This window comes from Salvia miltiorrhiza, chromosome 2, assembly GCF_028751815.1.
Source record: "Salvia miltiorrhiza cultivar Shanhuang (shh) chromosome 2, IMPLAD_Smil_shh, whole genome shotgun sequence".
NCBI classification, from domain to species: domain Eukaryota; kingdom Viridiplantae; phylum Streptophyta; class Magnoliopsida; order Lamiales; family Lamiaceae; genus Salvia; species Salvia miltiorrhiza.
Window position 1 is genome coordinate 9,923,418 of NC_080388.1, and position 24,895 is coordinate 9,948,312.

General features: G+C 36.7%; 2 protein-coding genes across 4 annotated transcripts in view; both read right to left on the minus strand.

Annotated features, from left to right (window-relative positions):
- Window positions 1-24,895, minus strand: part of LOC131013670 (protein S40-6-like) — a 140,247-nt gene that overhangs the window by 100,835 nt on the left and 14,517 nt on the right. The gene's annotated exons all lie outside the window — the stretch shown is intronic.
- On the minus strand, window positions 10,362-12,353 carry LOC131013665 (cytochrome P450 716B1-like). The gene is made up of 4 exons (XM_057941790.1): window positions 11,787-12,353; window positions 11,244-11,685; window positions 10,971-11,161; window positions 10,362-10,741 (listed from the first exon to the last, which is right to left on the minus strand). The coding sequence occupies exons 1-4, from the start codon at window positions 12,279-12,281 to the stop codon at window positions 10,418-10,420; spliced, it is 1,452 nt and encodes a 483-aa protein (XP_057797773.1). The 5' UTR covers window positions 12,282-12,353; the 3' UTR covers window positions 10,362-10,417.

A 24,895-nucleotide genomic window follows, 5' to 3' on the forward strand; every position in this document is an offset into this window, starting at 1 on the left:
ATTAGCACGCGGCTGCGCGCTTTGCCTGCATGGCCCGCGCCTCTGCATGCAGCCACGTGTCATGCGAGACACAGACTTCCCGACGCCTGTTCTTGTCCGTCCGACATCCGATTTAAGCTTCATTTTTGCCCACGAACTCGTATTTTCCTGAACTCCTTGCATATTTACTCAAAACATCCTCCAAACGAGCCCAATAATCTATCAAAATAGCAAAACACAGAGGAGTAGTCTATTCCTTGAAATAAGCAAATTCAAAGCAATATAACTCGATATTAACTATGAAAATACTCGATTAAGCATCGTAATGAAGTCACATAGGAGTGAAAATGTATGTAAATCAACCCCCTAAACTTGAACCATTGTCCATCCTCGGACTAAACAGAGATGAACCAAGAATGAATCAATAAGAGCGTAGGAAAAATTGACAACATTGTGCCTTCAAATTAGTCAATAAAATATCAACATGAATTTGCATCTTCTATCATCAAAACTTTACAGTCATAACAACCTTCAAATTATGGTCTCCGTAGCTTCCAATCCTCACGAAAAAGATAAAGAAAATAAGAACTCTCAACTCTCAAGTGTATTTCACAACATGTGGACGTGTATACTCTCAAATCAAACAAGACAAGTACTCAACCATAGGCTTGTAAATCGTCTCACCTCTTCATCACTTAATGTGTGCTCCTATAACCAAGATCAAACAGGTCTTTATGTGGTTGTAGCGTAGGCTCTTTGGTAAGGTAGGATATATTTGGCTAAATGACTAAAAGATATGCCCAAAAGCAATGCAATCACCAACCTTATAGCTTCTTATAAATCACACCCCATCCTCATTTTCCAAAACCAATTTTTTTTTTCAACATAGCTCTCACCACATCTCATCAACATCTTGTGCCCTGTTTTTTTTTTTTTTTTTTTTTAAAGGGTGCTAAGATTTTCTTAGATCAGGGAACAAGACTAATCACGCATCTTTTCAACCTAATTCACAATTTTCAATATTCACCAAGTTTAAACCCTCCCCATAATCGTGGCTATATCAAACGAATAGGCAATTAGGCTAAAAAAGGGTAAACTAGGATCATATCAAGTATAAGGACAACAATGAAGTGAAATGGCTAGCAAATATGGCCTTTAATGATATCAAGGTTATTAAGCACACTACATGACCTCAAGGGAGAGCCAAAAAAAGTTCTAATTAGAAACATGCATGCTAAATCAAACACTCAAGAAAAAGAAATAAGACTGTAAATGAGGTGACAGTCAAGGCTAAAATCTCACAGCTTATTTTATTGATCACAAACATCATAGAGACCACAATTGTCACTCATCAATCATGCTTCGCTTCAACAATACCAACACAAAATGCATGTAGTTCGAGAATTTTAGCATAAATCATCATAAGCCAGTCATCCAATCAATCCATACACACTTGAATCCCCATCAAGGTAACATCACAGAGACACCTCTAAGAAAGACTAACAAACTCAACAACGAAACAAAGACACCAAAAACAACGAAAGAAAACACCAAAACATGCATAAGCAACTGAAAAAAAAAACAAACAAAAAGCAGGAGAAAGAGTGCCCACACAGCCACATCCCCCAAACTTATTCTCTACAAGGAAAAAAAAGTTTGAAAATGAAGGGTAAGGCACAGAAATGAATTCACAAAGATAATCAAGGGTCCTGAGGATCCTAGGGCGGTCCTGGGAATATGCACTGCCAATCGTTCATCAATCGCATGCAAGCCTCATGGTGGCGCACGTACTCCTCATACTGCCTCAAGCGAGCAACTTCCCCGCATCAGAACCTTGGGGCCCGTCGCCCCCCTCCTCATAAGCTGCTTCCTCTTCTTGAATCACAGCTCGTGCAGTAGCCTGTGGTCCTAGATAATGAGCGGCAGGTGTTGTGGGGTATTCATAAGCCAATTGGAGCAATCCTCCAAGTTCATGACAGTGGTGAGAGGCGTGTTGGGGAGTGGAAAGTAATCTTTGGGCTTCAGTACCCAATAAAAATGCCTGCCACTTCCTACTACATGCCCGACAACCTTCAACACTTTCATATCTACTAACAGCTCTTTAAAAAATTGGTCCTACTCGATCACCACCTCAAGGTGTTCGACAATAGCCGTGACAAAGCCTCCAATACAAATAGCAGCGGCCGGGGTGATAGCTTGGCTACAGAACTAGGCGATCAAATATGGTGATAGAGAGATTCGGTCCCCCGTGATCATGCACTTTAAGTGCAGCAACTCATTTGACCTCATGTTGCCCACATTATCTCGCGCAAAGTAGTTGTAGGCCATCCCCCGCTGAATGTAACGAAACATCGGATTGCGCAACGCCTTGGCCTTAGACCGTCTGTTGGTAAAGTGCTTGACCTTCTTGAGGTTCATCTTGGCCATGGCGGCCCACATGGTCTGAGGTTGAAACTGTGGCACACCATAAATACCATGTTTGGGGCAGCCAAGCAATCTGGCAAGAGCATCAGAAGAAAGTGAATATGGATCATTGCGCAGATGGCAGGAGATCTCGACCGGAACATTATTATTATACGATACATTCAACGTGGAGAGAAATTCCAAAGTAAGCACCCTATAGGTGGGCCATCTGCCCGTCATCACTCGCCGCAACCCAAACTGTCAATCAGGGTCCAAACATCTTCAGCTATCCCCACGTGTTGCATTGTCTCTGGAAAAATGTATTTTGTGGGACGAAAAGGGATATGATCGAGGTTTTCCCACCTTTTCATTGCTCCAGCAAAATTTAATTTTATACCATAACGTGATGGTGCAAATGCTAAATCAGGAGCTGCAGCTCGCGAACCCCGAGATGAGGAACCAATGGCTTTTGCTTTACCTATGCCCTTACTAGCGGGTGCCTTTTTGGGTGGCATGATGTGAGTAGCTAGTTGCATACACCCCAAAGGTACCACATTAGACAATCCCCCAAACTTAATTCACACATAAAGGATTATAAAAACAAGGCAAATTATGCCACCATCCAAACACAACAACACAAATCAAATGTTATTCCCAATTGTTGCTTATGCATAAAACATGTATCATAGGAATGCATCCATAAGCTATAACAATATAGAGCAAGAGATTCAAGCCAAAGAAATTCATCATCCCCACAACAAAGCATATAACAATTCCACTCCAAGAGCTCAAATTAACCAACAATTAAGCCTACCCATGAAAAAAAATCATCCTAAACATGAATTCAACAAATTACAAGCATCCAATCAAGAGAAATCAAGAAAAATCCAAAAATCCCCAAATTGAGCCCTAGTTTGGAACTAAGAAGATAAAAAAATTAAATAAGGCAAAACAATCGGTCAAAAGCTAGTAAATCATGCCAAGAATTGAAGAACATAAGTAATTAGGGCAAGAAATACATACCATGGATGGAATGGAAGGAAAGTTGAAGAAATTGTGTGTGGGAGAGTGTGTGTGTAAAAATAGGTGAAAAGTGTGTGAAAATCGTGTAGGGTAAGGAAAATAAGGAAGAAAACTCGGGTCAATGCGCGGGTTGCCTGGGACCCGGGTCACGCGGGCCACTCACGCGGCTGCATGCCCAGGCTGCGCGCATTCCTCAAAATTCTCTGAACTCGCACGCGGCCATCTCGCACGGGGGCGTGCCTTGGCCGCGTGACCTCCCGCGGTCTTCACACGCGGCCGCGTCTCCCACTGCGTGTCCATGCTCGTTTCAATTATCTTTTTATTATTTTTTTTAACTCCTGCAAAACCCAATAAAATAAAACCAAAGAACAAAGCAAAAATGAAAAAAAAACAAAAGAAACTAAAGAAACTCACAAACGTTGGGTTGCCTCCCAACAAGCGCTATTTTAACGTCGATAGCTCGACGCTCCATGATTCAAACATCACAAAAAGCAATGACGTCCACCGTGTGGACTTGATCTGGGCTATGCTATGCTTTCACACGATGCCCATTAACTCAAAACGGCTCATCTCCTTCTTTCAACAACTCAAACGTCCCATTGGGAAAAACATGGGAAATAGAAAATGGACCCGACCACTTGGACTTCAACTTTTCTGAAAACAAACGAAGATGGGAATTGAAAAATAGGACTTGATCCCCCACAACAAACTCTCTCTTTAAGATCATCTTGTCTAGATTCGTGTTTATTATCGTGTGTTTAATTTGATATTACCCAAGTTCGCTGGTGTTTTGGCTTAGAAATTGCATGGAGTGTGGTTGGAGACTCGTGGATGCTATGACATCGAGAAAGACATGCAATTGATGATGTTGGCGTTGATTTTGGAGAAGATTAGAGATTGGGCTTGGAGTTAATTATTCTAGATTTAATTTAGCCCAAAACTCTTGTTTTAATTCATTTTGGGGCTTTGTTGTGCAAGGGCCGAAAAATACCCATGTTGGGTGATAGACGGTACTTAAAGGATTTCTTAACAAGGGATAGAGCCAACTGACATACCATCATAACAAGTCAAGGGCAGCTTCGTGTAAACATGGAGATGCTACTACAAGAATGGCAAGAGTGTGTACTGCATGCGAAACAAGCAGAAAAAATACAATCGGTTGATGAAACCAAAGTATCTAACCGCATACAAGAATGATTAATGAAGATGATAAATCTGCATGAAGCAATTCAAGGACCGATCGTTCGCGCTATCAGAGCTCCTTTGATTAAAGAATGCATTACCGTACAGGGCGGATTACCTGTAGCAGGGGATTTAAGTACCCCTAGCACAAGTCCTGAGACCATGGCTATCAAGCCGAAAGCTCAAGGTAAAATGATGATAACCATCATGTCAACCTAACACCTTTGGGGGTAAAAGAGGGAGAGATCAGTCTTAGGCCTACAAAGGGCAAATCTAAGGTTGATACTGAATTTATTGAGCTATCTCCTATTTGGCAGGTTTATCGAATGAGATGGGAGAAACTGAACTCAAGAAGATGCTTTGATCCGGGATACTATCAGGTTGATGTAGTAGGGAAATATCCCCGAGTGTGGATGACCACCAGTGCTAATCCAAAAGATGTCAAAGAGTGGTATGAGTTTGGGGCACTAGCCTCAGTCTATAACATATCCCCGACGTTCAACGAAATCAAAGGTCTACCAAAATAGATCCAAGAGACGGTTTACGACACTTGGGCGAACAACGAGTCCCTTAAAACAAGGGGATGTTTTGGAATTGTACCTTTTCAGTACAGCTCCTGAACCAGCAGGAAAGGGTAATCACGAAGCTTTCCATTTCATTAAGCTTCGGAGACCTGACAACCAAGCTTTAAACCGAATCAAAGCTCCTGATAGCCAATCTTCAATTCTCGCCACTTTCAAGGAAGATCAAATTTCCACTCAGCGAGCATGGGAATTGTGGGTCTGTCTCACGGAGATGGACATAAACACCATGACAGAAACAACAACCAAGTTTGCATAGAAGGCCTTTGAAGAGAAGAGGTTGTTGTTGTGGCAAAACAAGATTGCGGGAAACAAAGAGACTCGCCTCAAGTTCTGCAACATGACTCATCTAGGCTATTGGATCGAGCACGTCTGCATGGAATGCCCAACGCAGATAGAACCGAAGTTTGCAAAAGGTTTCTTTCCAAAATCAGACAAGAAGAAGTTCCTATCTGATGAGTATGAGGAGCACAAGACTCCACGTGGAAGACACCTCGGGCACCAAAAAAGAAAAGTTCTCGACAAAGAAAAGAGAGCCATGTGACTCACAACAGGAGATCCACTCACCCAAAAGAAGACGACAAGGGTGAGTGGAGGATAAAGCAGACAGATCACCCCACTAAAAGAAAATGACAGAAGTAGGATAAAATAATAGAAATACCACTCACCAAAAACAAAACAACAAAGGTAAGTGGATGATAAAAGCAGTCGGCCCCTACTAGCATTATCACAAGATGATAAAGAGAGGGTCCAGCCCATGTGAAGGCATCAATTTGTGTCGGCAATCATGGCTGACAAATGAAAATGGTAGTCACATCCACCAAGAGTTGGCCATCCAAGACCAATAATGCAAGCATATAGAGGGTCTCAAACCTCTATAAAACCCGAACTCTGGAGAGAAAGAAAGGCAAACAAAAATCCCATACCTCGTACACAACGCCCTTTCTCTCTGAAATCTATCTTTGTAATTTTCAGCTTTCTTAGTTTAGTTTTTATCTTATGTATTCAGCCAAAAGCTACTTAATGAGTAGCTAAACAAGTTTGTCTTCTCCCTACAAGAGATATTACTTAATGTATTAAATATTATATAATTCCTCAATAAATGCTTTGTTTTGCTCAACTTTATGGATGAGTAAATATTTACTTTTTTTACTAACTAAGTATTATACGTCAAAGCTGGGAATATTCATAGAAAATCATCTCAGAACCATCTGATGCGTCTGTGTGGTTGGATTCAATCCGCAAAATAAGGGTGATTGACTCTGGGTAATTCACAGTTGCTGCTGAAGGAAGAGAGTGTTGCAACCACCTCTTGCGAGTGTGTGGTTAATTAGGCGTATCCCGGTGCAATGAGGGGTCTGTAAAACGCTACAAAGAAAGTAGTTTGACTAAAGGTATAAAGTTGATTTACATTAAAATTAATATTGAAGTGCTACGAAAGCATGTTGGGCCTGATATTTATATTTTCAAAATTGGTAATAACAATTTTATGATAAAGAAAATCTAAAAGTCAAATGTAAATAGTAAATGGGTATGTAGTCAATGTTTTATAAGGGATGGGTATAGAGTATATATGATGATAAGAAAATGGGTAGTTATGCTATCGCCCCAAAAAAATATTGGTAATAGTTTTATTTTGTAAAAAAAATAATGATGTTGGAAGTTATTTGTGCTAAGATACAAGGAGTTTGTCCCATATTTATTTTTTGATCAAAGGAGAGGAGCTTCTTAAGTTATTTAAAAAGTTTAGGTATCTTTGATAGAAGTACACCAATCAATACACTACAAATTTTGTGTTTGATTCTAGTCAAATTCCTATCTTAAATTCTTTTGTAGTTGTAGTAGAATTTTGATAGAGATGAATATTATGTGATTATAGAAATTTATTATATATATTGAATTGTCTTTCACGGGTTGTAGTTTTGCTTTAATTTTGAAATTTTCCTTGTTAAATTCTTGTTTTGGTGATTGTTGTATATTTTTCTTGTTATTTCTTGTGTACTTTTCAATTTTCCTAGAAATGAATAGGAATTTAATTTCCAAACACTAGTAGTATTAGATCCTGGAACAAGCCTCTTGATATTCTAAGTATGCTATGTGGTTGTAGTGTTGCCTGATTTTTCACACCAGAAAAGTTTTTTTGAGAAATATTTGGGGTATCTTGTGAGGTGGCTATTCATTTAAGGATTGAAGAAAGGATATGTCAAGGACTTTAATTGAACTCAATGAGGTTTGACATGGAGAAATTTGATGGAAGAATCAACTTTTGACTTGTGCCAACTGCAAGTTAATGTTGGAAAAAATTTAATGTTTTGATTACTACCAAAATTCTTGAACTGATGATGATAAGTTTATGTTATTAGTTTTAATTTACTTATTAGGAAGCTGAGTATTTTTTTAATATGTATTTAGTCAAGGAGGAACTCAAGACTCTATATAAGCTAATATGCATTAAGAAAAAAACGATTGATCAACTTCCATTGATAAAAGATATTTAGTCCAGACAATATGCTCAAATGATCAATAAAGAATACGCGTTAGCAAACTCAAAGACATCTGACCAACCTACTTGAATCGTACGGTGTTTGGCAAGATCTTAAAATAGATCCGTGTTAAGAAAATTGTGTGTGATGTTGCAGAATGAAGGCGACATCTCACCAATTGTGGTGTTGGCCCTGAGCGAGCACATATGGAGGGCGGGGGGAGGGAGTGGAGGGGGAGGAATACTCCAGTTACAAATTTTTTGAGTTACTTGTCCTCTTAACTTCTACTCACTTTCATTACATATGTTACTATTGATGCATCGTTTTACACCAAAAATATCCGGCAGTCAGCCGGTATGCCCACACTGCGCAGATAGCAGTAAGCAAGATCGTCTCCCAAGGGACTGACGAGAATTTCTCTAATTAAAGTCTGCAAGTAACCACGAAATTTTGAGAAGAAAATATAGAAAATATTAAACTTAAAATTAAATAAACAAAATTCAAATAACCAATTTTTATAATGGCGAAAAGATGAATAAAAACTCAACAATTAATAAAAGAATTCCAGCAATCAATTAAGTCCACCCTAGCTTAATTATTCCGATCATTGATGCAAAAATAACTTTAAATCATGCAAACAAACCAGTTATAACCACCGAAGACGCTTCTGACGTGATCTTATTTCTCCTTAATTATTCGGTAACCAGGAAGACGCTTCACTAATTACTACCCTAATCGATTGACAACCGTAAGAGACGCTCTATAGGTTTAATGAGCCGACAACATTAATTTCTAGAGAAACCTGATTCAAAACCAATAAACTCTGACGCAGGATTATTGAATTAAGACTGCTCTTCCCTTGACCCCGATGTGTCAATTTACCACTAATCAAACCTAAACCACAATTACGTATGGCCGGTTTAATTGGCTATATAATTAATTCTAACCCAATAAATATTTGCAACTATCTAATGGATTAAAATAATTAATATCATTAAACATGGAGAATCGCATATGCAAGCATAAAATAAAGTATAAGAACAAATTAGATCTCACAGAATAATCTTGCTAGTGCTTCCCTAATCGTTTCCAGAATAAACAAATTTAGCTAGAAAACATAATTAAATAACACAAAAAAATAAAAGAATAAATTGCGAAAATAATGAAGAACCAAAAAAACTTGAGTAATTGCTTCAAAACTTGCGTCCCACTCTGCCTCAAAATTGCGTCTGACTTGTGTGTTATGTATGTGTCGTGAATTGTCTAATTAAGTAGTATAAATATATATACTCCTAATAGATACCTAACCTAATAAAACTAAAGTGGTGTGAAGCCCACTTAGCATAAAAACAAACCTAATCAAATCTAATAGTTAAAAGAAATAAATGGCGCAAGGCCTTGGGCAAAAGGAATCGAATTCAACCCACAAGAAAAATCAAAATGCAGTCCATAAGTTCTCTACTTTCGCCACACCAACAATTCCATTCAGTTTGAATTTCAGCTTGTATTCTTCACAACTCCGAGCTTAAAAATTCTTCTCAAAATCATGTCTTTTCTCCAACATCTATCAAATATCATCAAAATTTATATAAGACCAGAATTCATATCCAAGAGATGATAATTAACACAAATTCAGCACATAAATCATATTAAAATTACCCAAATATAAGCGTATAAATACGCCTAATCAACTATATACAAGGATATAAAATATAAGCTCATTCTCAAAATTCTGAAAAATGAAATTGGTTCGTTTATCAAAAAAAATTGAGTTACTATTCACTCATCATCTATAAATAAAAACTTTTATATTTATACTTACATCGAAAAACTACATAAGAAAATTTCTCAAAGACTCACAGACGATATTTTGAAAAGTCGATAAAAAGACGAAACAGTAAAATAGTACTCCTTATTTATCATCAGCAAACTGAAATTTCAAAAACATCTTAATGGATTCAAATTTCACTTTCGAGTTCGTCGTTCTCTTTTATATAATTATTCTAAATTATTCAATTACTCAAACTCATCTACAAATTCAAGTACGAGCTTCTCAAAATCTACAAAAAAACAGTTCTAAACAAATTTTCTTGTTTCTATAAAACAAAACAAAACAAAGCTAAAACCCTAATTACATAAATTTAAGCAATTAAACACATCATTAAAAGTAGAGTGGACTTTTAAAATGTCCATTTTCGAATAGTAAAAATAAAAACTATCCATTAAAATAACAAATTTAAAATTTAATCACACTTATCATTTTACCCATTACATAAAAAAACTTAAAAATTATGCACTAATGTTTTAGTTGTAAATTCGAGTTGTTTAATTCGAATTCACAACCAACATTAGCGACTTAGTTATGAAGTCATCGAGCTAGTGGTAGATTTTTCCGGATGAAGTGGCTGTGGTAGTTTCAAAGGGAAAGAAGAGATGTGAGAGAGATGAGAGCACATAGAAAGAAGAGTTTGTGAGCTGTGCGTAAGAAGAGAGAGAGCAAAGTGAGACAATTTTAATGTTGGGGTAAATTTGTATTCTTGCACAAATATTGGCTAATTTTTAATTTTTTTTATGTAAGTGGATAATTTTTATTTTTAATATAATAAAGTGGATATTTTAATACATTAACTCTTAAAAGTATGTGCATTACATTATCTCTCTTTGAAAATAATAAATTAATTAATTTTTAAGATGTTAATGCAATTGTGGATGCATTAATTGGATCTGAAACTTTAATAATGTAATAACTCAACAAAATGCAAATAATTACAATATTACATTATCTGATAAAGGCTTCTTCATCTGAATGTGTATAGGTAAGCCTTGCTTGAAAACCGGCATGGGATCTCTGCTAATGCTATTCTCTTCCCAACAGAGCTTCCATGTGAATCGAGTGACCAAGTAATGAATCATCGCTAATGTCTCGATTCTTGCAAATTCATACCCTGGACACAACCTTGATCCTCCCCCAAACGCTACGAACGTATGAGGTGGAATTGCTGCTTGATCTTCGTATCGGGACGGGTCGAATTTGTACGGATCCGGGTATATGGATCCGTCCAACTGCGTCATGCATCCCGCCCAAAACACCTATATGATGAAACATGATATTGTTATTTATATAATATGATAGTGTCATTTGTAAAACAAAATAGTGTTAGTATCATTTCAAAATAGTGTTAGTATTAGTGTAATTTAGAGTAAGTGTTAGTGTTATTTTGCACCCGGGTGCACAGGAGACCACCTCTTTGGCTTAACAAGCAGCATTCCAAAACACAATCTTACCGCAAATAATATAAGGGGCCAAGTTCTTAATTACCTGCCATCCTTTAGGGATAACATATCCTTCCATCTGAATATCTCGAAGGACTTGCCGGAAGCTAAACACCACCGGCGGATACATCCTCAACGCCTCCGTCGCAATTCGCCACGTGTACTTCATCTTACCAAGATCTTCCCATGTCAGAGGCTCATTGCCTGTCTTCTTCCCTCGTGCAATCTCTTCTTGCTCTGCAACAACAATCAAATTACACACACTTAAAAATTTTTCTTAATTTCTAGAACCAAATCTCTAAATCAATATTCTATCAACCATTGAGGAGTGCTTCGTAAACATGTGGGTGCTCAGCTATGAGTTTGATCAAGAACGTGAGAAGCGTGGACGTGGTGTCGTGGCCGGCGATCATCACCGCCGCGCAGTTATCCTCGATCTCGGCGTCGGACAAGAGCGGGCCTCCGTCGTCGCGCATGCTGAGCAAGCTGAGGATGAGGTCTTGCTCGTCTGGAGTTCCTTCTTCTCTCTCCAGCTTCTCTCTCTTCTCGCGTATCAGCGCCATTATGATGGCCCCTGCCTCCGACCTCGCGCGTATGCTTCTGTTGAGGCGCGTGAAGGGCAGATTAATCGGCAACGCCAGCATTCCATCCACCACTTCTTCGAAGAGGCGCACCAGCGTCTTCCTTCTCTCTCCTCTCTCCACCCCGAACAGAAGAGTGCAGATCATGTTGAACGTCAGCGTCTTCATTAGAGGCATCACCTGCAAAAACACAAACCTCAGAAGTGTCTACTTTGTATTTTCGGCTTAAATTTCTTTTATGATATTAACGTTGACTATTTTATAAGATTTGCGGTACATACCGAAATCTCATGATCGTGATGCCAATGGTGCGCGAGGTGTAATCTGATCTCTTGGTCCATTTTGCCAACGTACCGTTTGAGGGCTTCGGGCTTCAAGAATGAGAGGATTGCTCCCCTTAACCGCCGGTGGTCTTCGCTGCTCATTTCGAACAGATTCCTCTCGCCGAGGAGCCGCCTCACCGACGGCGGCTGCTTGGTCGAGAGAGTCTGCTCGTCGCTGCTGTATATGAATTTGTTGTGCGCTTGGCCCGTTAGGAATACCGTCTTGGTTCCGAAGATGTTGAGCTTCGAAATCGGGCCGTATTTTCGGGCCCTTTCTTGCAGCCACTCCTCGGTTCTGTCGGCCCTCATCGCCTTCAGAAGCTCCAGGCTTTGGCCGATGATTGGAATTCCTAACGAGCCCGGCGGAAGCCTTCTGCTGCGAACCCTGTTCTTGATGAGGAAGAAGAGGAGAGAGAGAAACGCGAGGAGCGAGAAGAAAGTCGCCGACTCCATTGATACGATGTGAGAGTGAAAGTTACTTTGTTTATGTATGTTTTGCTTAACTATCTTGAGCGAAATAATAAAATGTTGGTTTACAAAAGTAGAGATTTTGGGTTTGACGCCTACCATATATAGGTATTTTCTTAGCGCTTTTATTTGTATTTTTATTTTTTGGACAAATAACGTCAAAATTCATGAAGTTTGGCGCAATTCTCGTTTTTCCTTCGACCTTAAAATCTCGCGTATAAATTCATGACTGTTGCTCCGATTGTTATTTTTCCTTTAATGACGTTTTCCGGACATTAATTAGATGACGTGTCACACTTATGCTGAGTAGATTAACTAAGGGTAACACGTTGTCGTTTTGCATCTGAATTAAATAACCCTATTTTGCAAAACGTAGTCGTATTAAGGGCAAATGCTCAATCTCAACACTAACCAGAAACACCTGCTTTTTATTTCTACACGCACAAGTGATGAAGATCAAGAAGAAGAAGTGGAAAATCCTTCCTCTTTTGCAAGCCAACAGCTCTTATGGGAGATGAGATTCTTCGATTAGCCTCGGATTAATGGCTGCTACTGCTCATCATCGACACGGAGAACAACCTCGGACTTGTTGAGTTCTTCGCATGTTAGGCCCTTCGATTTCAACACCACTGCGGATCTTATCCCCTCGCAAAACTCAACCAAAACAAGCGCAACTTAGTGTAATTTCATTCGTGAATTCAAATATATCTGGCATCATGGAAATTGTTCAAATGCCGAAATGAGAGATTTTGGGTATTTCTTCGTGAAGAACCCTAATTTGAAGAGGGATTTGAGTTGATTTTGATTTAATCCCCAAAAAATAATTAAAACGACGACGTTTAATGGTTTACTGAAACGCAATCGTTCTAGTCGCCGAAAAAATTAGCTTACGTGTACTTTTAGATTGCCATGTCAGCATTATTTTGGGGGAATTTTAATTTTATGGGAAAATTACAAATCAGATACAAGTTCATGGATTTCTACGCGAGATTTTAAGGTCAAGGGAAAAACGAGAATCGTGCCAAACTTCATGAATTTTAACGCTATTTGCCCTTATTTTTTAATCCAACAAAGGCACTTTCATTTACTCCCTTCGTTCCATTGAAATTGAGACATTTCTTTTCGGCAGTAGATTTAATGAGTTAATGTTTAATTTTTTAGTATATTTCGATATTTTGTGGTTAAGTGCATATCTAAATAATTAGTGATTCTGAATTAAATTTAAATTTAAAAATTTGATTAATCCGATTTTTTTTTTTTAAATTTCGATTTATTAGTCAACTAATTTTTTTTTTACATTTTTTATTTTTCGTAACTTAAAAATTGAATTTTTTTTTTTGAAAAAAATGGCAAACCATCGCAACCACAATTTAAATCTAGATCTGATTATTCAAAATGATCGAACTGAAATTTCATTAAATCCAAATCAAAGGCGTAGTACTTAGCTTTATTATCATCATATGCAATCACCTCAAATCATCCAAACTCGTAAATGTAAAATTTCGATTAGTCCAATAGTTATCGTTCATATATACCAATGAAAACAAGTTGCTTAGAATCAAACATATATTTCTTGTGTCATATATACCAATGAAAACAAATTGCCTAGAATCAAACATATATTTCTGTCATATACCAATGAAAACAAGTTGCTAAGAATCAAACATATATTTCCTGTGGTCCAAAACTAGGGCAGTCCCATGTTGATTAGGGAGAATCGTATTGATTGAAAAATCAAAGTTTTAAAAATTGCGGTCAACAAGATGACTGGTGAAAAGCAGCAAGAGACCACTTTCATTCACGCTCACAATAGAAAGAGAAGGCCATAGATTTGTGGAGTTAGCAGAAGAGTTGACGAGATGGAGCTCGTCGGAGCAAGGGATGAGCAGCGAGGCAACTACGAAAATAGGTTAATGGGCGGCGTTTCAGACTACGACATTGAGGGAGACGTTGCGGAACCAGAAAGAGAATGTGTAGAGAGTAGTTGGGACGGGGAGGAATCCGGCGGCAAAGGCAGCGTCGTGGGAGGGGAGAGTCTGGTTCTAGGCGGGCCGTCATGGGAAGTTGGAGGAAGAGAAGACGAAGATGTTAGTGGGTTGTGTTGGTTTTGGGGCTAGTATATATTGGTGTGAGGGGGGATCAGTTTGCAGTTTTTTACTGTTTACTTGTTTTCTCAAAGTATGGAACAAAATATCAAGTAATGAGTTTGTTCAATTAAATCGGTCAATAATCTTATTGACTGCTAGTGAGCTGGTCAGTTAGACTTTTAACCGAGATACAAAATATGGTTAAAAGTTAACTCTATCTCAAGATTGATAACTTAATTAGGTTATCTTTTCCCTTAAGCAGTGTTCAATAGAATGGATGAAAGAACATGCAATTTATCAACATAAAGATAAGGACACATTCAGTTTTTACGTGGTTTGAAGAACTCTCCTACATCCACGGTCCTGATCCACAATACAATTCCTTCACCATGGACTTCTTGTGTCTTAGAGCTGCGAGAACAACTTGACCAGTTAATTAGTTCACCTTATACTGATCACACGGATTACGCAATCGTAACCATTAAGAAATTTACGCGGTTGCAATATCGTTTCTAACAATTTACGCGGTTGTAATACCGCTTGTCAGCAATTTGCGCGGTTGCAATAACATAATCTTTCCTTCAGTTTTTAGCCTTCCAAACTTAAAGCTTGCTGACTGACTACCTTCTAACTCTAATACGTTTAGGTGCAAGGTTTACAAAGGTTTTTCCAACTAAAACCACATTGTTTATAGTTCCCTACTGTTAATACAAGTGCGCTCGACTCTAGACCTATAAACGATATCATACCTAAAGTATAAGGGAATCTATGTAAGGTAGAGAGATGAGTAATCTTTGAAAAACATACACTAGCTTCTTTTTTTTCTTTTCAAAATACTAATGATTCCCTTGTTTGCAAATGCGATGAGATTTTGAGATAGATGGAAAGAGTTGAAACACTTGATTGTTGTAAAAATAGCAGCGTTTTCAGCAGTCTTCTCGTCTGAATCCTTGTGGGTATTTATAGATCATCTTCAAAATAGTTTTGTTGGAGAGAACGTTTTCATAGAGTGGTAGTTAGCTTTGAAAAATAATCCCGTTGAGTTTCTTGAGAGGATGCTTCTGGCATTCCGCAAATGCGTACGATGTAGACATGTAGCGTTATTTCTCGTACCTTATTGTCCTTTCTTTTGAAAAGGTAAGATCTTCATTAAACATCGTATCTTCCACTCAAATGCTCTAGTCTACTATGGGGATTGTAAGCTTTAGCTCTCTGAGATACAATCACAGCAACGCAGTTGACAGATCAACTCCAAATCAAAAGTAAACTCAAGCAGTGAACATCCAAGAAATCAAACAAAACTAAAACAACGACGCCAAGAATTACGTGGTTCGGATCAATGATCCTACATCCACGGAGGGTCAACAAGAGCAACTTCACTAATCAAGAAGATTACAAGTACAACACAGCAAGAAAATTGAAGCAGAAAACTATAGATGCAAAACCAGCTCTATCTCTCTCAACTCTCCAATTCTTATCTCTCTCTCGTGTTTCTTGTGTTACAAAGAAGTGATCCATCAATCTAAAACTAATCTGCCAACTCCAGTAAATATACTAGACTGGTACATTCAATCTCAGCCGTTGAGATCAGATCAGCAATCTTGAGCAAAACTACTCCACTTGCAATGCAACAGTGAATAACAGAATTTGATGAATTCTGTTATCCTTTTGCAAATGAGCCCTCACAGAAATTGCTAATAAGTCCTTCAGCCTTTTAGTTCTTCTCAGTCACACCCTCACAAATCTCCACCTTGATTGTGAAGAAACTAACTTGATCAGATATACTCTTTGCTTCCCCTCAAACATGCCCCATTACAGGGCATCCCTTCACATCTCACTGAACCAGAAGGCTTACCAGCTCCATGCAGTATTTAAGCTTTGGAGCAGGTGATGTTTTAGTTAACATATCAGCAGCGTTGTCAAGAGTAGATACTTTCACAATCTGTACTTCACCTTTATCCACCAAATCCCTTATGAAATGCAATCTCACATCAATATGTTTGCTTCTTTCATGGAAGACCTGGTGTTTGCATAAATGAATTGCACTTTGATTGTCACAAAGTACTGTCACAGATTTCTGATCTATACCAAATTCCTCAATCATTCCCTTCAACCAAATACCCTATTTGACTGCCTCTGTAGCTGCCATGTATTCAGCTTCGGTGGTTGATAATGCTACCACACTTTGAAGTGAAGACTTCCAGCTGATGGCTGAACCAAATAGAGTAAAAATATATCCTGATTGAGATCTTCTATTATCTACATTTGCTGCATAATCTGAGTCAACATATCCCAAAAGAGGTTCTCCTCTAAAATCTAATTTCCTTTCAAATTTTATACACATGTTGCACTCCTTCTTCATGTATCTTAGAATCCATTTTAAAGCTTCCCAGTGACCCTTTCCTGGATTTGACATAAACCTACTAGCAACACTAATAGAATGTGACAAATCAGGCCTTGTGCAAACCATAGTATACATAATGCTTCCAACTATATTTGCATAAGGTATTCTGTCCATGTGCCTCTTTTCTTCATCAGTACTAGGCCTCTATCTTTCTGAGAGTTTAAAATGGGGAGCCAAAGGTGTAGAGACTTCCTTAGTTTCACTCATTTGAAACCTTTGCAGAGTTTTCTTGATATAATCAGACTAACCTAACCAGATGATACCCTTTTCTTCATCTCTGTTAATATCAATACCAAGAATTCTTCTAGCTGAACCTAATTCCTTCATCTCAAATCTGTCCTTCAAGCTAGCCTTAAGAGCATCTATTTCAGCTTTACTTTTACTAGCAATCAGCATATCGTCTACATAGAGAAGTAAATGAGCCACAGATTCTCCATTTACTTTCTTCATGTATACACAAATGTCATGAGCAGATCTAGTGAAACCAATGCTTATCATGTGTTCATCAAACTTTCTATACCATTGTCTACTAGATTGCTTTAGACCATATAAACTTTTCTTTAGTAAACAGACCTTACTTTCACAACCAGATACCACAAATCCCTCAGGTTGACACATATAAATCGTTTCCTCTAAATCCCCATTCAAGAAAGCTGTTTTCACATCCAATTATTCTAATATCATATTGTATTGAGAAACCATAGCTAACAATATTCTAATAGAACAGTGCTTAACAACGGGAGAGAAAACTTCATTAAAATCAATACCTTCCTTTTGAGTATAGCCTTTTGCTACCAACCTTGCTTTAAATCTGATTTGCTCATCTCCCTTTTCTGTGATCTCTATCTTCCTTTTGTATATCCATTTGCAGCCCACCAACTTCTGATTGTTTGGTCTGTCCACTAGCTTCCAAGTTCTATTCTTCATCAAAGAATTTATCTCATCTTCCATAACTGTAATCCAGTACTGTTTTTCTGAGCTTCTCATGGCTTCAGCATAAGTTCTTGGTTCACAATACTCAATCTCTTCAGCCAGGCTCAATGCATGAGCAATTTGGTCTGCTTCTCCATATCTCACAGGTGCTATTGTAGTTCTTCTTGTTCTGTCTCTTGTGAGCCAGTAGCTCCCTCGATCACCATCATCTGCAGCTAAGATGTCTTCATCATCAGAGGTTGATGAATTCTGATTTTCTGTTTGAGAACTCCCCTCAAACTCCACCTGAACTTGAGTACCATCATCAACCTTCTTCTTTGCTTTGGGTTGCAGCTGCTCTGGTTGTTTTAAGTAAGGCATGATGTCTTCTCTAAAGACCACATCCCTACTTATCAGGACCTTGTTATATCCTTGCTCATAGCACCATAATTTGTATCCTTTAACTCCCTTTGGATACCCTATCAGTACACATTTAAGAGCTCTTGGGTCAAGCTTATCTTGCTTGATGTGCACATATGACAAGCAGCCAAACACCTTGAGTTTTGAGTAGTCAGCAACTTTTCCATTCCATAATTCTTCTGGAGTTTTGAAGTTTCTCGTTTTTGTGGGACATTTGTTAATGAGATAGCAAGCTGTTGACATGGCATCTCCCCGGAATTTCTTTGAAAGACCTGAACTGGATAGCATACATCTAGCTCTCTCCAACAAAGTCATGTTCATCCTTTCAATTATTCCATTCTGCTGTGGATTAGCAGGAACAGTCTTGTGCATTTTGATGCCTTTCTCCCTACAGAAAGCATTGAATTCCTCTGAGACAAACTCTAATCCATTGTCAGTCCTTAGGCACTTTACCTTCATCTCCTTCTCATTTTCCACTGCCATGCACCATTCTGTGAAACTACCGAAAGCTTCATTTTTGTTTCTGATGATGTACAGCCACAGCTTTCTTGAGTAATCATCTATGATACTCAAGAACCACCTTTCTCCATCCATATTCTCTGTCCTTGAAGGCCCCCATAAGTCAGCATGTACATATTCCAGGGGTTTGCTAGCAGTGTAAGAGCTTTTCCCATATGGTAGCTTCTTGCTCTTCCCCAATATGCAATCATCACAGCTGTCTAGCTTTATGGTTGTGGGATTATTTAAAATTCCTTGTTTTTGAAGTTGTTGCAGTGATTCTTCACCCACATGTCCAAGCCTTCTGTGCCAGAGAATTGAATTATCCCTTGTGTTCAGCTCAACATTACCAATGATGGTATTTGCTTCAAGGAAGTATAGTCCCCTACTTCTCTTTCCTTTCATAACAACCTTTCCTTTTAGGCTGACTTCAAGAACTTCATTCTTTGATTTCCATTGACATCCTTTTTCTTCTAATGTTCCCAACGAGATCAGATTCCTTTTAAGTGATGGAATGTATCTCACATCTGTGAGTATCTTCACAGATCCATCATGGACTTTCAACTTTATTGACCCTATGCCAATAACCTTGCAGATGTTATCATTCCCTAACATCACAGAACCTTCCTTCTTAAACTCCAAATCTGCAAACCAGCTCTTGTGAGGGCACATGTGAAAGCTGCAGCCAGAATCAAGAACCCATTCTTTCTCTATGTTGGTATTTTTAACGTTCAGCAGTTGTGCATCTTCACATGCTTCTACAACTTCAGATGAATCTTTCTTTTGGCTCTCCTCCAACTGTAACTTCTTCCACTTAAAGCAATTTTTCTTGATGTGCCCTACTTTATCACAGTGAAAGCATTTTCTTGCTTCTTTGTTGCCTTCCTTCTTTTCCTTTGTCTGACCTTGCTTCTTGTTGTCAGAACTTTCCTTCTTGAATTTGGTTTTCTGATGTGGAGGCTTTCCTTTTACATTCAGACCTTCTGCTAAGGAATCAGATCCACTTTTCTCATGAGCCTTTTGCAGATCTTTGGACTTTAAGGCTGCTTGTACTTCCTCCATAGTAATCGATTTTTCTCTCCCAAATAGCATAGCATCCTTTAGATTTTCAAGGGATCTTGGCCAAGCATTCAAAAGGATAATAGCTTTGTCTTCATCCTTTACTTCAACATCGATGTTAGCTAAATCATCAAGCAATTTGTTGAATTCTTCCATCTGATCTGTCATAGGCCTTTCATCAGACACCTTGTAGGCATACAACCGCTGCTTCATGTAGAGGCGATTGGCTAAAGATTTAGCCATGTACAATTCTTCCAGTTTCTGCCATACTTCCGCTGCGGTTTCACACTTAGCTACCTCTCTGAGTACTTTATCTCCGAGGCATAGAATGATGGCACTATGTGCCTTCTCCATCATCTCCTCCTTCTTGGCTTTATCTTCTTCTTTCACGCCTTTATCTGGCTTCAGAGCGCCGATCAAACCTTGCTGAGTCAAGATCACTCGCATCTTGATGCGCCATAGGCCAAAGTCATTTTGCCCTGTGAATTTCTCGGTTTCAAACTTTGTGATAGTCATCTTCTTCAGTTGAAGGTGAGAACAAATGCTGCTTAGTACTCGTGGATTCGTTTCCCACTGGACGGCGCCACTTGTAAGCTTTAGCTCTCTGAGATACAATCACAGCAACGCAGTTGACAGATCAACTCCAAATCAAAAGTAAACTCAAGCAGTGAACATCCAAGAAATCAAACAAAACTAAAACAACGACGCCAAGAATTACGTGGTTCGGATCAATGATCCTACATCCACGGAGGGTCAACAAGAGCAACTTCACTAATCAAGAAGATTACAAGTACAACACAGCAAGAAAATTGAAGCAGAAAACTATAGATGCAAAACCAGCTCTATCTCTCTCAACTCTCCAATTCTTATCTCTCTCTCGTGTTTCTTGTGTTACAAAGAAGTGATCCATCAATCTAAAACTATTCTGCCAACTCCAGTAAATATACTAGACTGGTACATTCAATCTCAGCCGTTGAGATCAGATCAGCAATCTTGAGCAAAGCTACTCCACTTGCAATGGAACAGTGATAACAGAATTTGATGAATTCTGTTATCCTTTTGCAAATGAGCCCTCACAGAAATATTGCTAATAAGTCCTTCAGCCTTTTAGTTCTTCTCAGTCACACCCTCACAGGGATGATGTGGCATCTATCTCGGTGAATAACTGAGTCAGTCCAAGCTGATATTAGGAAACTGATCAGTTGGATATAAATCCTTCAGTCAGTTGGATTGGACCAGCATAAGCGTGTTTATATGCAAACTAATACCTCATTCGGCCCACTCTAATAAGCTCAATTTTCGCACGTCCCACTAGAATAGGCTCGTTTTTCATTTTTAGTAAAAAAAAATACTTAATTGGTGTGGACCACACAATCCACCCACACCACTTTCATCCTAAAAAGTACTTAATTAGTGAAGCACTTAGGGTGTAATTTGTGTTTAATTAAATTCTTAATTGTTCTTAACTTTTTTTCCTAAACTAAAACCATCTCACATTTGTTGGGATAACCCGAAAAAAATACGACTCACTTTTAAGACGGAGGGAGTATATTTTTATTTGTTTTTCCACTTTTATATACTCCATATTGTTATTTTATCACAAAAATATGCGTTCAAACCTAACAGAGGCACTTTCATATATGTTTATATTTTTTCCGCTTTTATCTATATATGTTTTAATTTTTATCACAAAAATTTGTGTTCGAACCAGGCGAAGGTGCTTTTATCTACTTTATTATTTTCTCACAAAAACTTGGTGTGTAGTGTGGACACATATAAATAATACTTTTCATAAAATGTAAATAATTTTTTTATAAAATCAAATAGGATTTTTCTTAAAAACGCATAAAACTTTAACACTATATATTCGTAAATAAAACTTTATTTAATTGTAAATAATAGTACTTCCGACATAATCAAATAAATAAAAAGTGATCATAATAAAAGTAAATAAAAATTATGTGACTAAATGGATATGGCTTTAATCTATTGAACCGACCCGATTATTGGCCAGACCCGACCGCTGCCTCATAAATGTGGCCAGCTGCATGTAAGTCCACCTCTCGATGTTCATAGCTACTTTTTCTTTGTTTTTGAGGGAAGATGTTCATAGCTATATGATATCTTTATAATAATAAAACAAATATTTTAATCAACTCTATGTATGACATACTACCCTTATATAATAGTATGATATATAAGTGATATACTATCTCTATATAATACTTCCTCCGAGCATAAAAAATATGATATTTTTGTTATTCATTAAAAGTATTGTATTTTTTAGGACATAATTTTATGTCTTTTTCTTATTTTTTTTTATTAAAAAAATTATTACAATCACTCATACTCCCTCCGTCTCACTTCAATTGGTACACTTGTCTTTTTTGTTTGTCCCACTTCAATTGACACTTTCCTAAAATAGCATGTGGTCCCGCTACTTTCTCTACTCACATAAAATAAGTGGACCATATCTACTTTACACTCTTAACCCTTTATTATTAATCTCTGTGCCCAACTCAAAAGTGTCAATTGAAGTGGGACGGAGGGAATAATATACAACAATATTTTTTACTATTATATAAAAATCGTCACTTATTTTATTAAAATATTAAAAAACATCATTTTGAGAGTGATCATGCATGATATATGAATTTTGACAATGAATATATATACGCCAATTCTGATGGATCAGTCGACTACTTGATATTTTTGTTGCAGTGACGGTCATTTAAATTGACCATTAAAAAAGTTAAAAATAATATAGAGAGATATATATACGTGCAAGTGCCGGCAATGGCATCCCCTGCCCTAAAAAAAATAAAAAAAGTGCCGGCATCCCCTATTCATAGGATGATTGGAAAGTTGGGAAGTCGTATTTAGTTTAGAATTAACACAAAAATTTGGGTGCAATCGGGTATATCGTACAATCGGATTAAGCATACTTAAAATAATTTCATTTATATAATTTAACAGGATATGAGTTCGGATCAAGGTGTGAATCAGAGTCTAAGAATATGTGCAACTCGGTTTTAGGGTACATTCGATTGTACCAAGATCACCTCTAGTATTAATAGCTATTAAATTTTAATTTTATGTATAATTTGAAAAAGTTACATGATAGTTATTGAACTTTATCAAAATTTGATTTTATATATATATTTTAAAATATAATTTAATTATTATTGAATTAATTTGATTTTACTATTAATCAAGATTTCAGTCACATTTAATTTTGACATCACTAGTCGAATAATAAATGTGGCATAATTGGTAGGGAATAAAAACAACCTATGTAAAGATATAGTACAATCACTATTCAAAAATCTGCAAAATCAGATTATTCGAATAACCATGCAACTAAGAAATTTGATCGGAATCTTAATTAGTAGAAAAATTAGATTAAATCAATAATTCAATAATTATTGTGCTAATTATTAAAGGTTGTATACAAAATTAAAATATAATGAAAATTCAATATCATCACATTATCTCTTGAAATTTATATACAAAAACAAAATTTGATAAAAATTTAATAATTTATGGGCAATTGAAACCCCCCTCCCCCCCAAAAAAAATCATTAGCTTGCCATTCCTAGTTTCCTACAGTTTCGGCAACAAATTTCATGCAATTGTTGAATTAGTTAATACTCCCTCCGTCCATGAAAGAACTTCCTAGGAGGGAGTGGCACAGGTTTTAATAAAATGTTGTATAGTGTATTGGGAGTAGAGAAAAAGTTGTAAAGTGTATTGGGATTGTGAAAAGGTATTAATAATTTATTGTGTTGTTTTAATTAATGTTATTTGAGTGGTGGGAATTGTCTTAAAAGGGGAGTATTTTTTAAGTGGTGGGGTATTGTCCCAAAATAGGAAAAAGTAGGAAGTTCTTTCGTGGACGTCCCGAAATAGAAAAATAGGAAGTTCTTTCGTGGACGGAGGGAGTATAGCCCAATGCTGAAGGGCTCTCTCTTAAGTCCACTTGATTTGAGTTTTCCTTTTAGCAGCAGCGAATGTTAGTGAACTATTTTTGTTTAAATCTCAGTGTTTTTTAATCTGGGCTGTCTTTATTTGTTCAAAGCCCAACGATTTTTTTGTCAAATTAGCTTTATATATGTAGCGGCTTAAAGGCGAATGTTTGTGGATTATTTTTGTTTAAATCACAACGTTTTTTAAATCTGGGTTAGGGCCCATCCCGTCTTTAATTGTTTAAGCCCAATGTGTGTGTGTGTGTTTTTTTTTTTAAATAATCTTTATACATGTCAGAACCACACGACTTAAATTATTTTTAGTGATCTTTAAATTTTAGAGTAAGATAATTTCCTTAAAAAATTTAATTATCTTTTATACCTTTCAATTTTTTGTTTTCATTAATTATTGTTAATATTTTTCTCAATTATAAATAAATGGCCAAATTTAAGAATTTACACAGAAGCTACGTTCTCCTAGCCCTGCCCCTATAGGCGGGACGCAATGCCCGTAAACCTAAGGGCATGTTTGTTTGTCAGGAAAGTAATCTGAATTGGGATTGTTATTCCCAGGAAAATGATTCCATGGAAAATGAATCCTAATAGATTCATTATCCAGTGTTTGGAAATATCAAAACTAATTATTAGGATTCTGGATTGTATCATTAAATAAATATATTTAATTAATATATGTAAGAATTAAAGTGATATTTACCCTTAATTTTCAATAATTCAGAATATAATTTTCGAGGTTTAAAAAATTATTTTCAATAATTCAGAATATAATTGATAGTGTGAAAATAGTTCGGGGTTTAAAGTGATATTTACCCTTAATTTTATAGTAACAACAAAGTACATTATTAAGATTAACTAAATGATTTATAATTCTAAAATTAAATTCATTTTTTTCTTAGATGATGATGATGATAATAATAATAATAATAATAATAATAATAATAATAATAATAATAATAATAATAATAATAATAATAATAATAATAATAATAATAATAATAATAATAAGTATGATTCATAATTCTAAGAATTAAATTATGATTTCTTAAAATAATTCATGAATTAATTAATTAATAATAATAATAATAATAAGTATGATTCATAATTCTAAAAATTAAATTATGATTTTCTTAAAATAATAATAATAATAATAATAATAATAATTTTCATTTTATAAAAAAATAATATTGGATATATATGTAAGTAAGAATCCTGAGAATGAGGAAAAAGAATACCTAA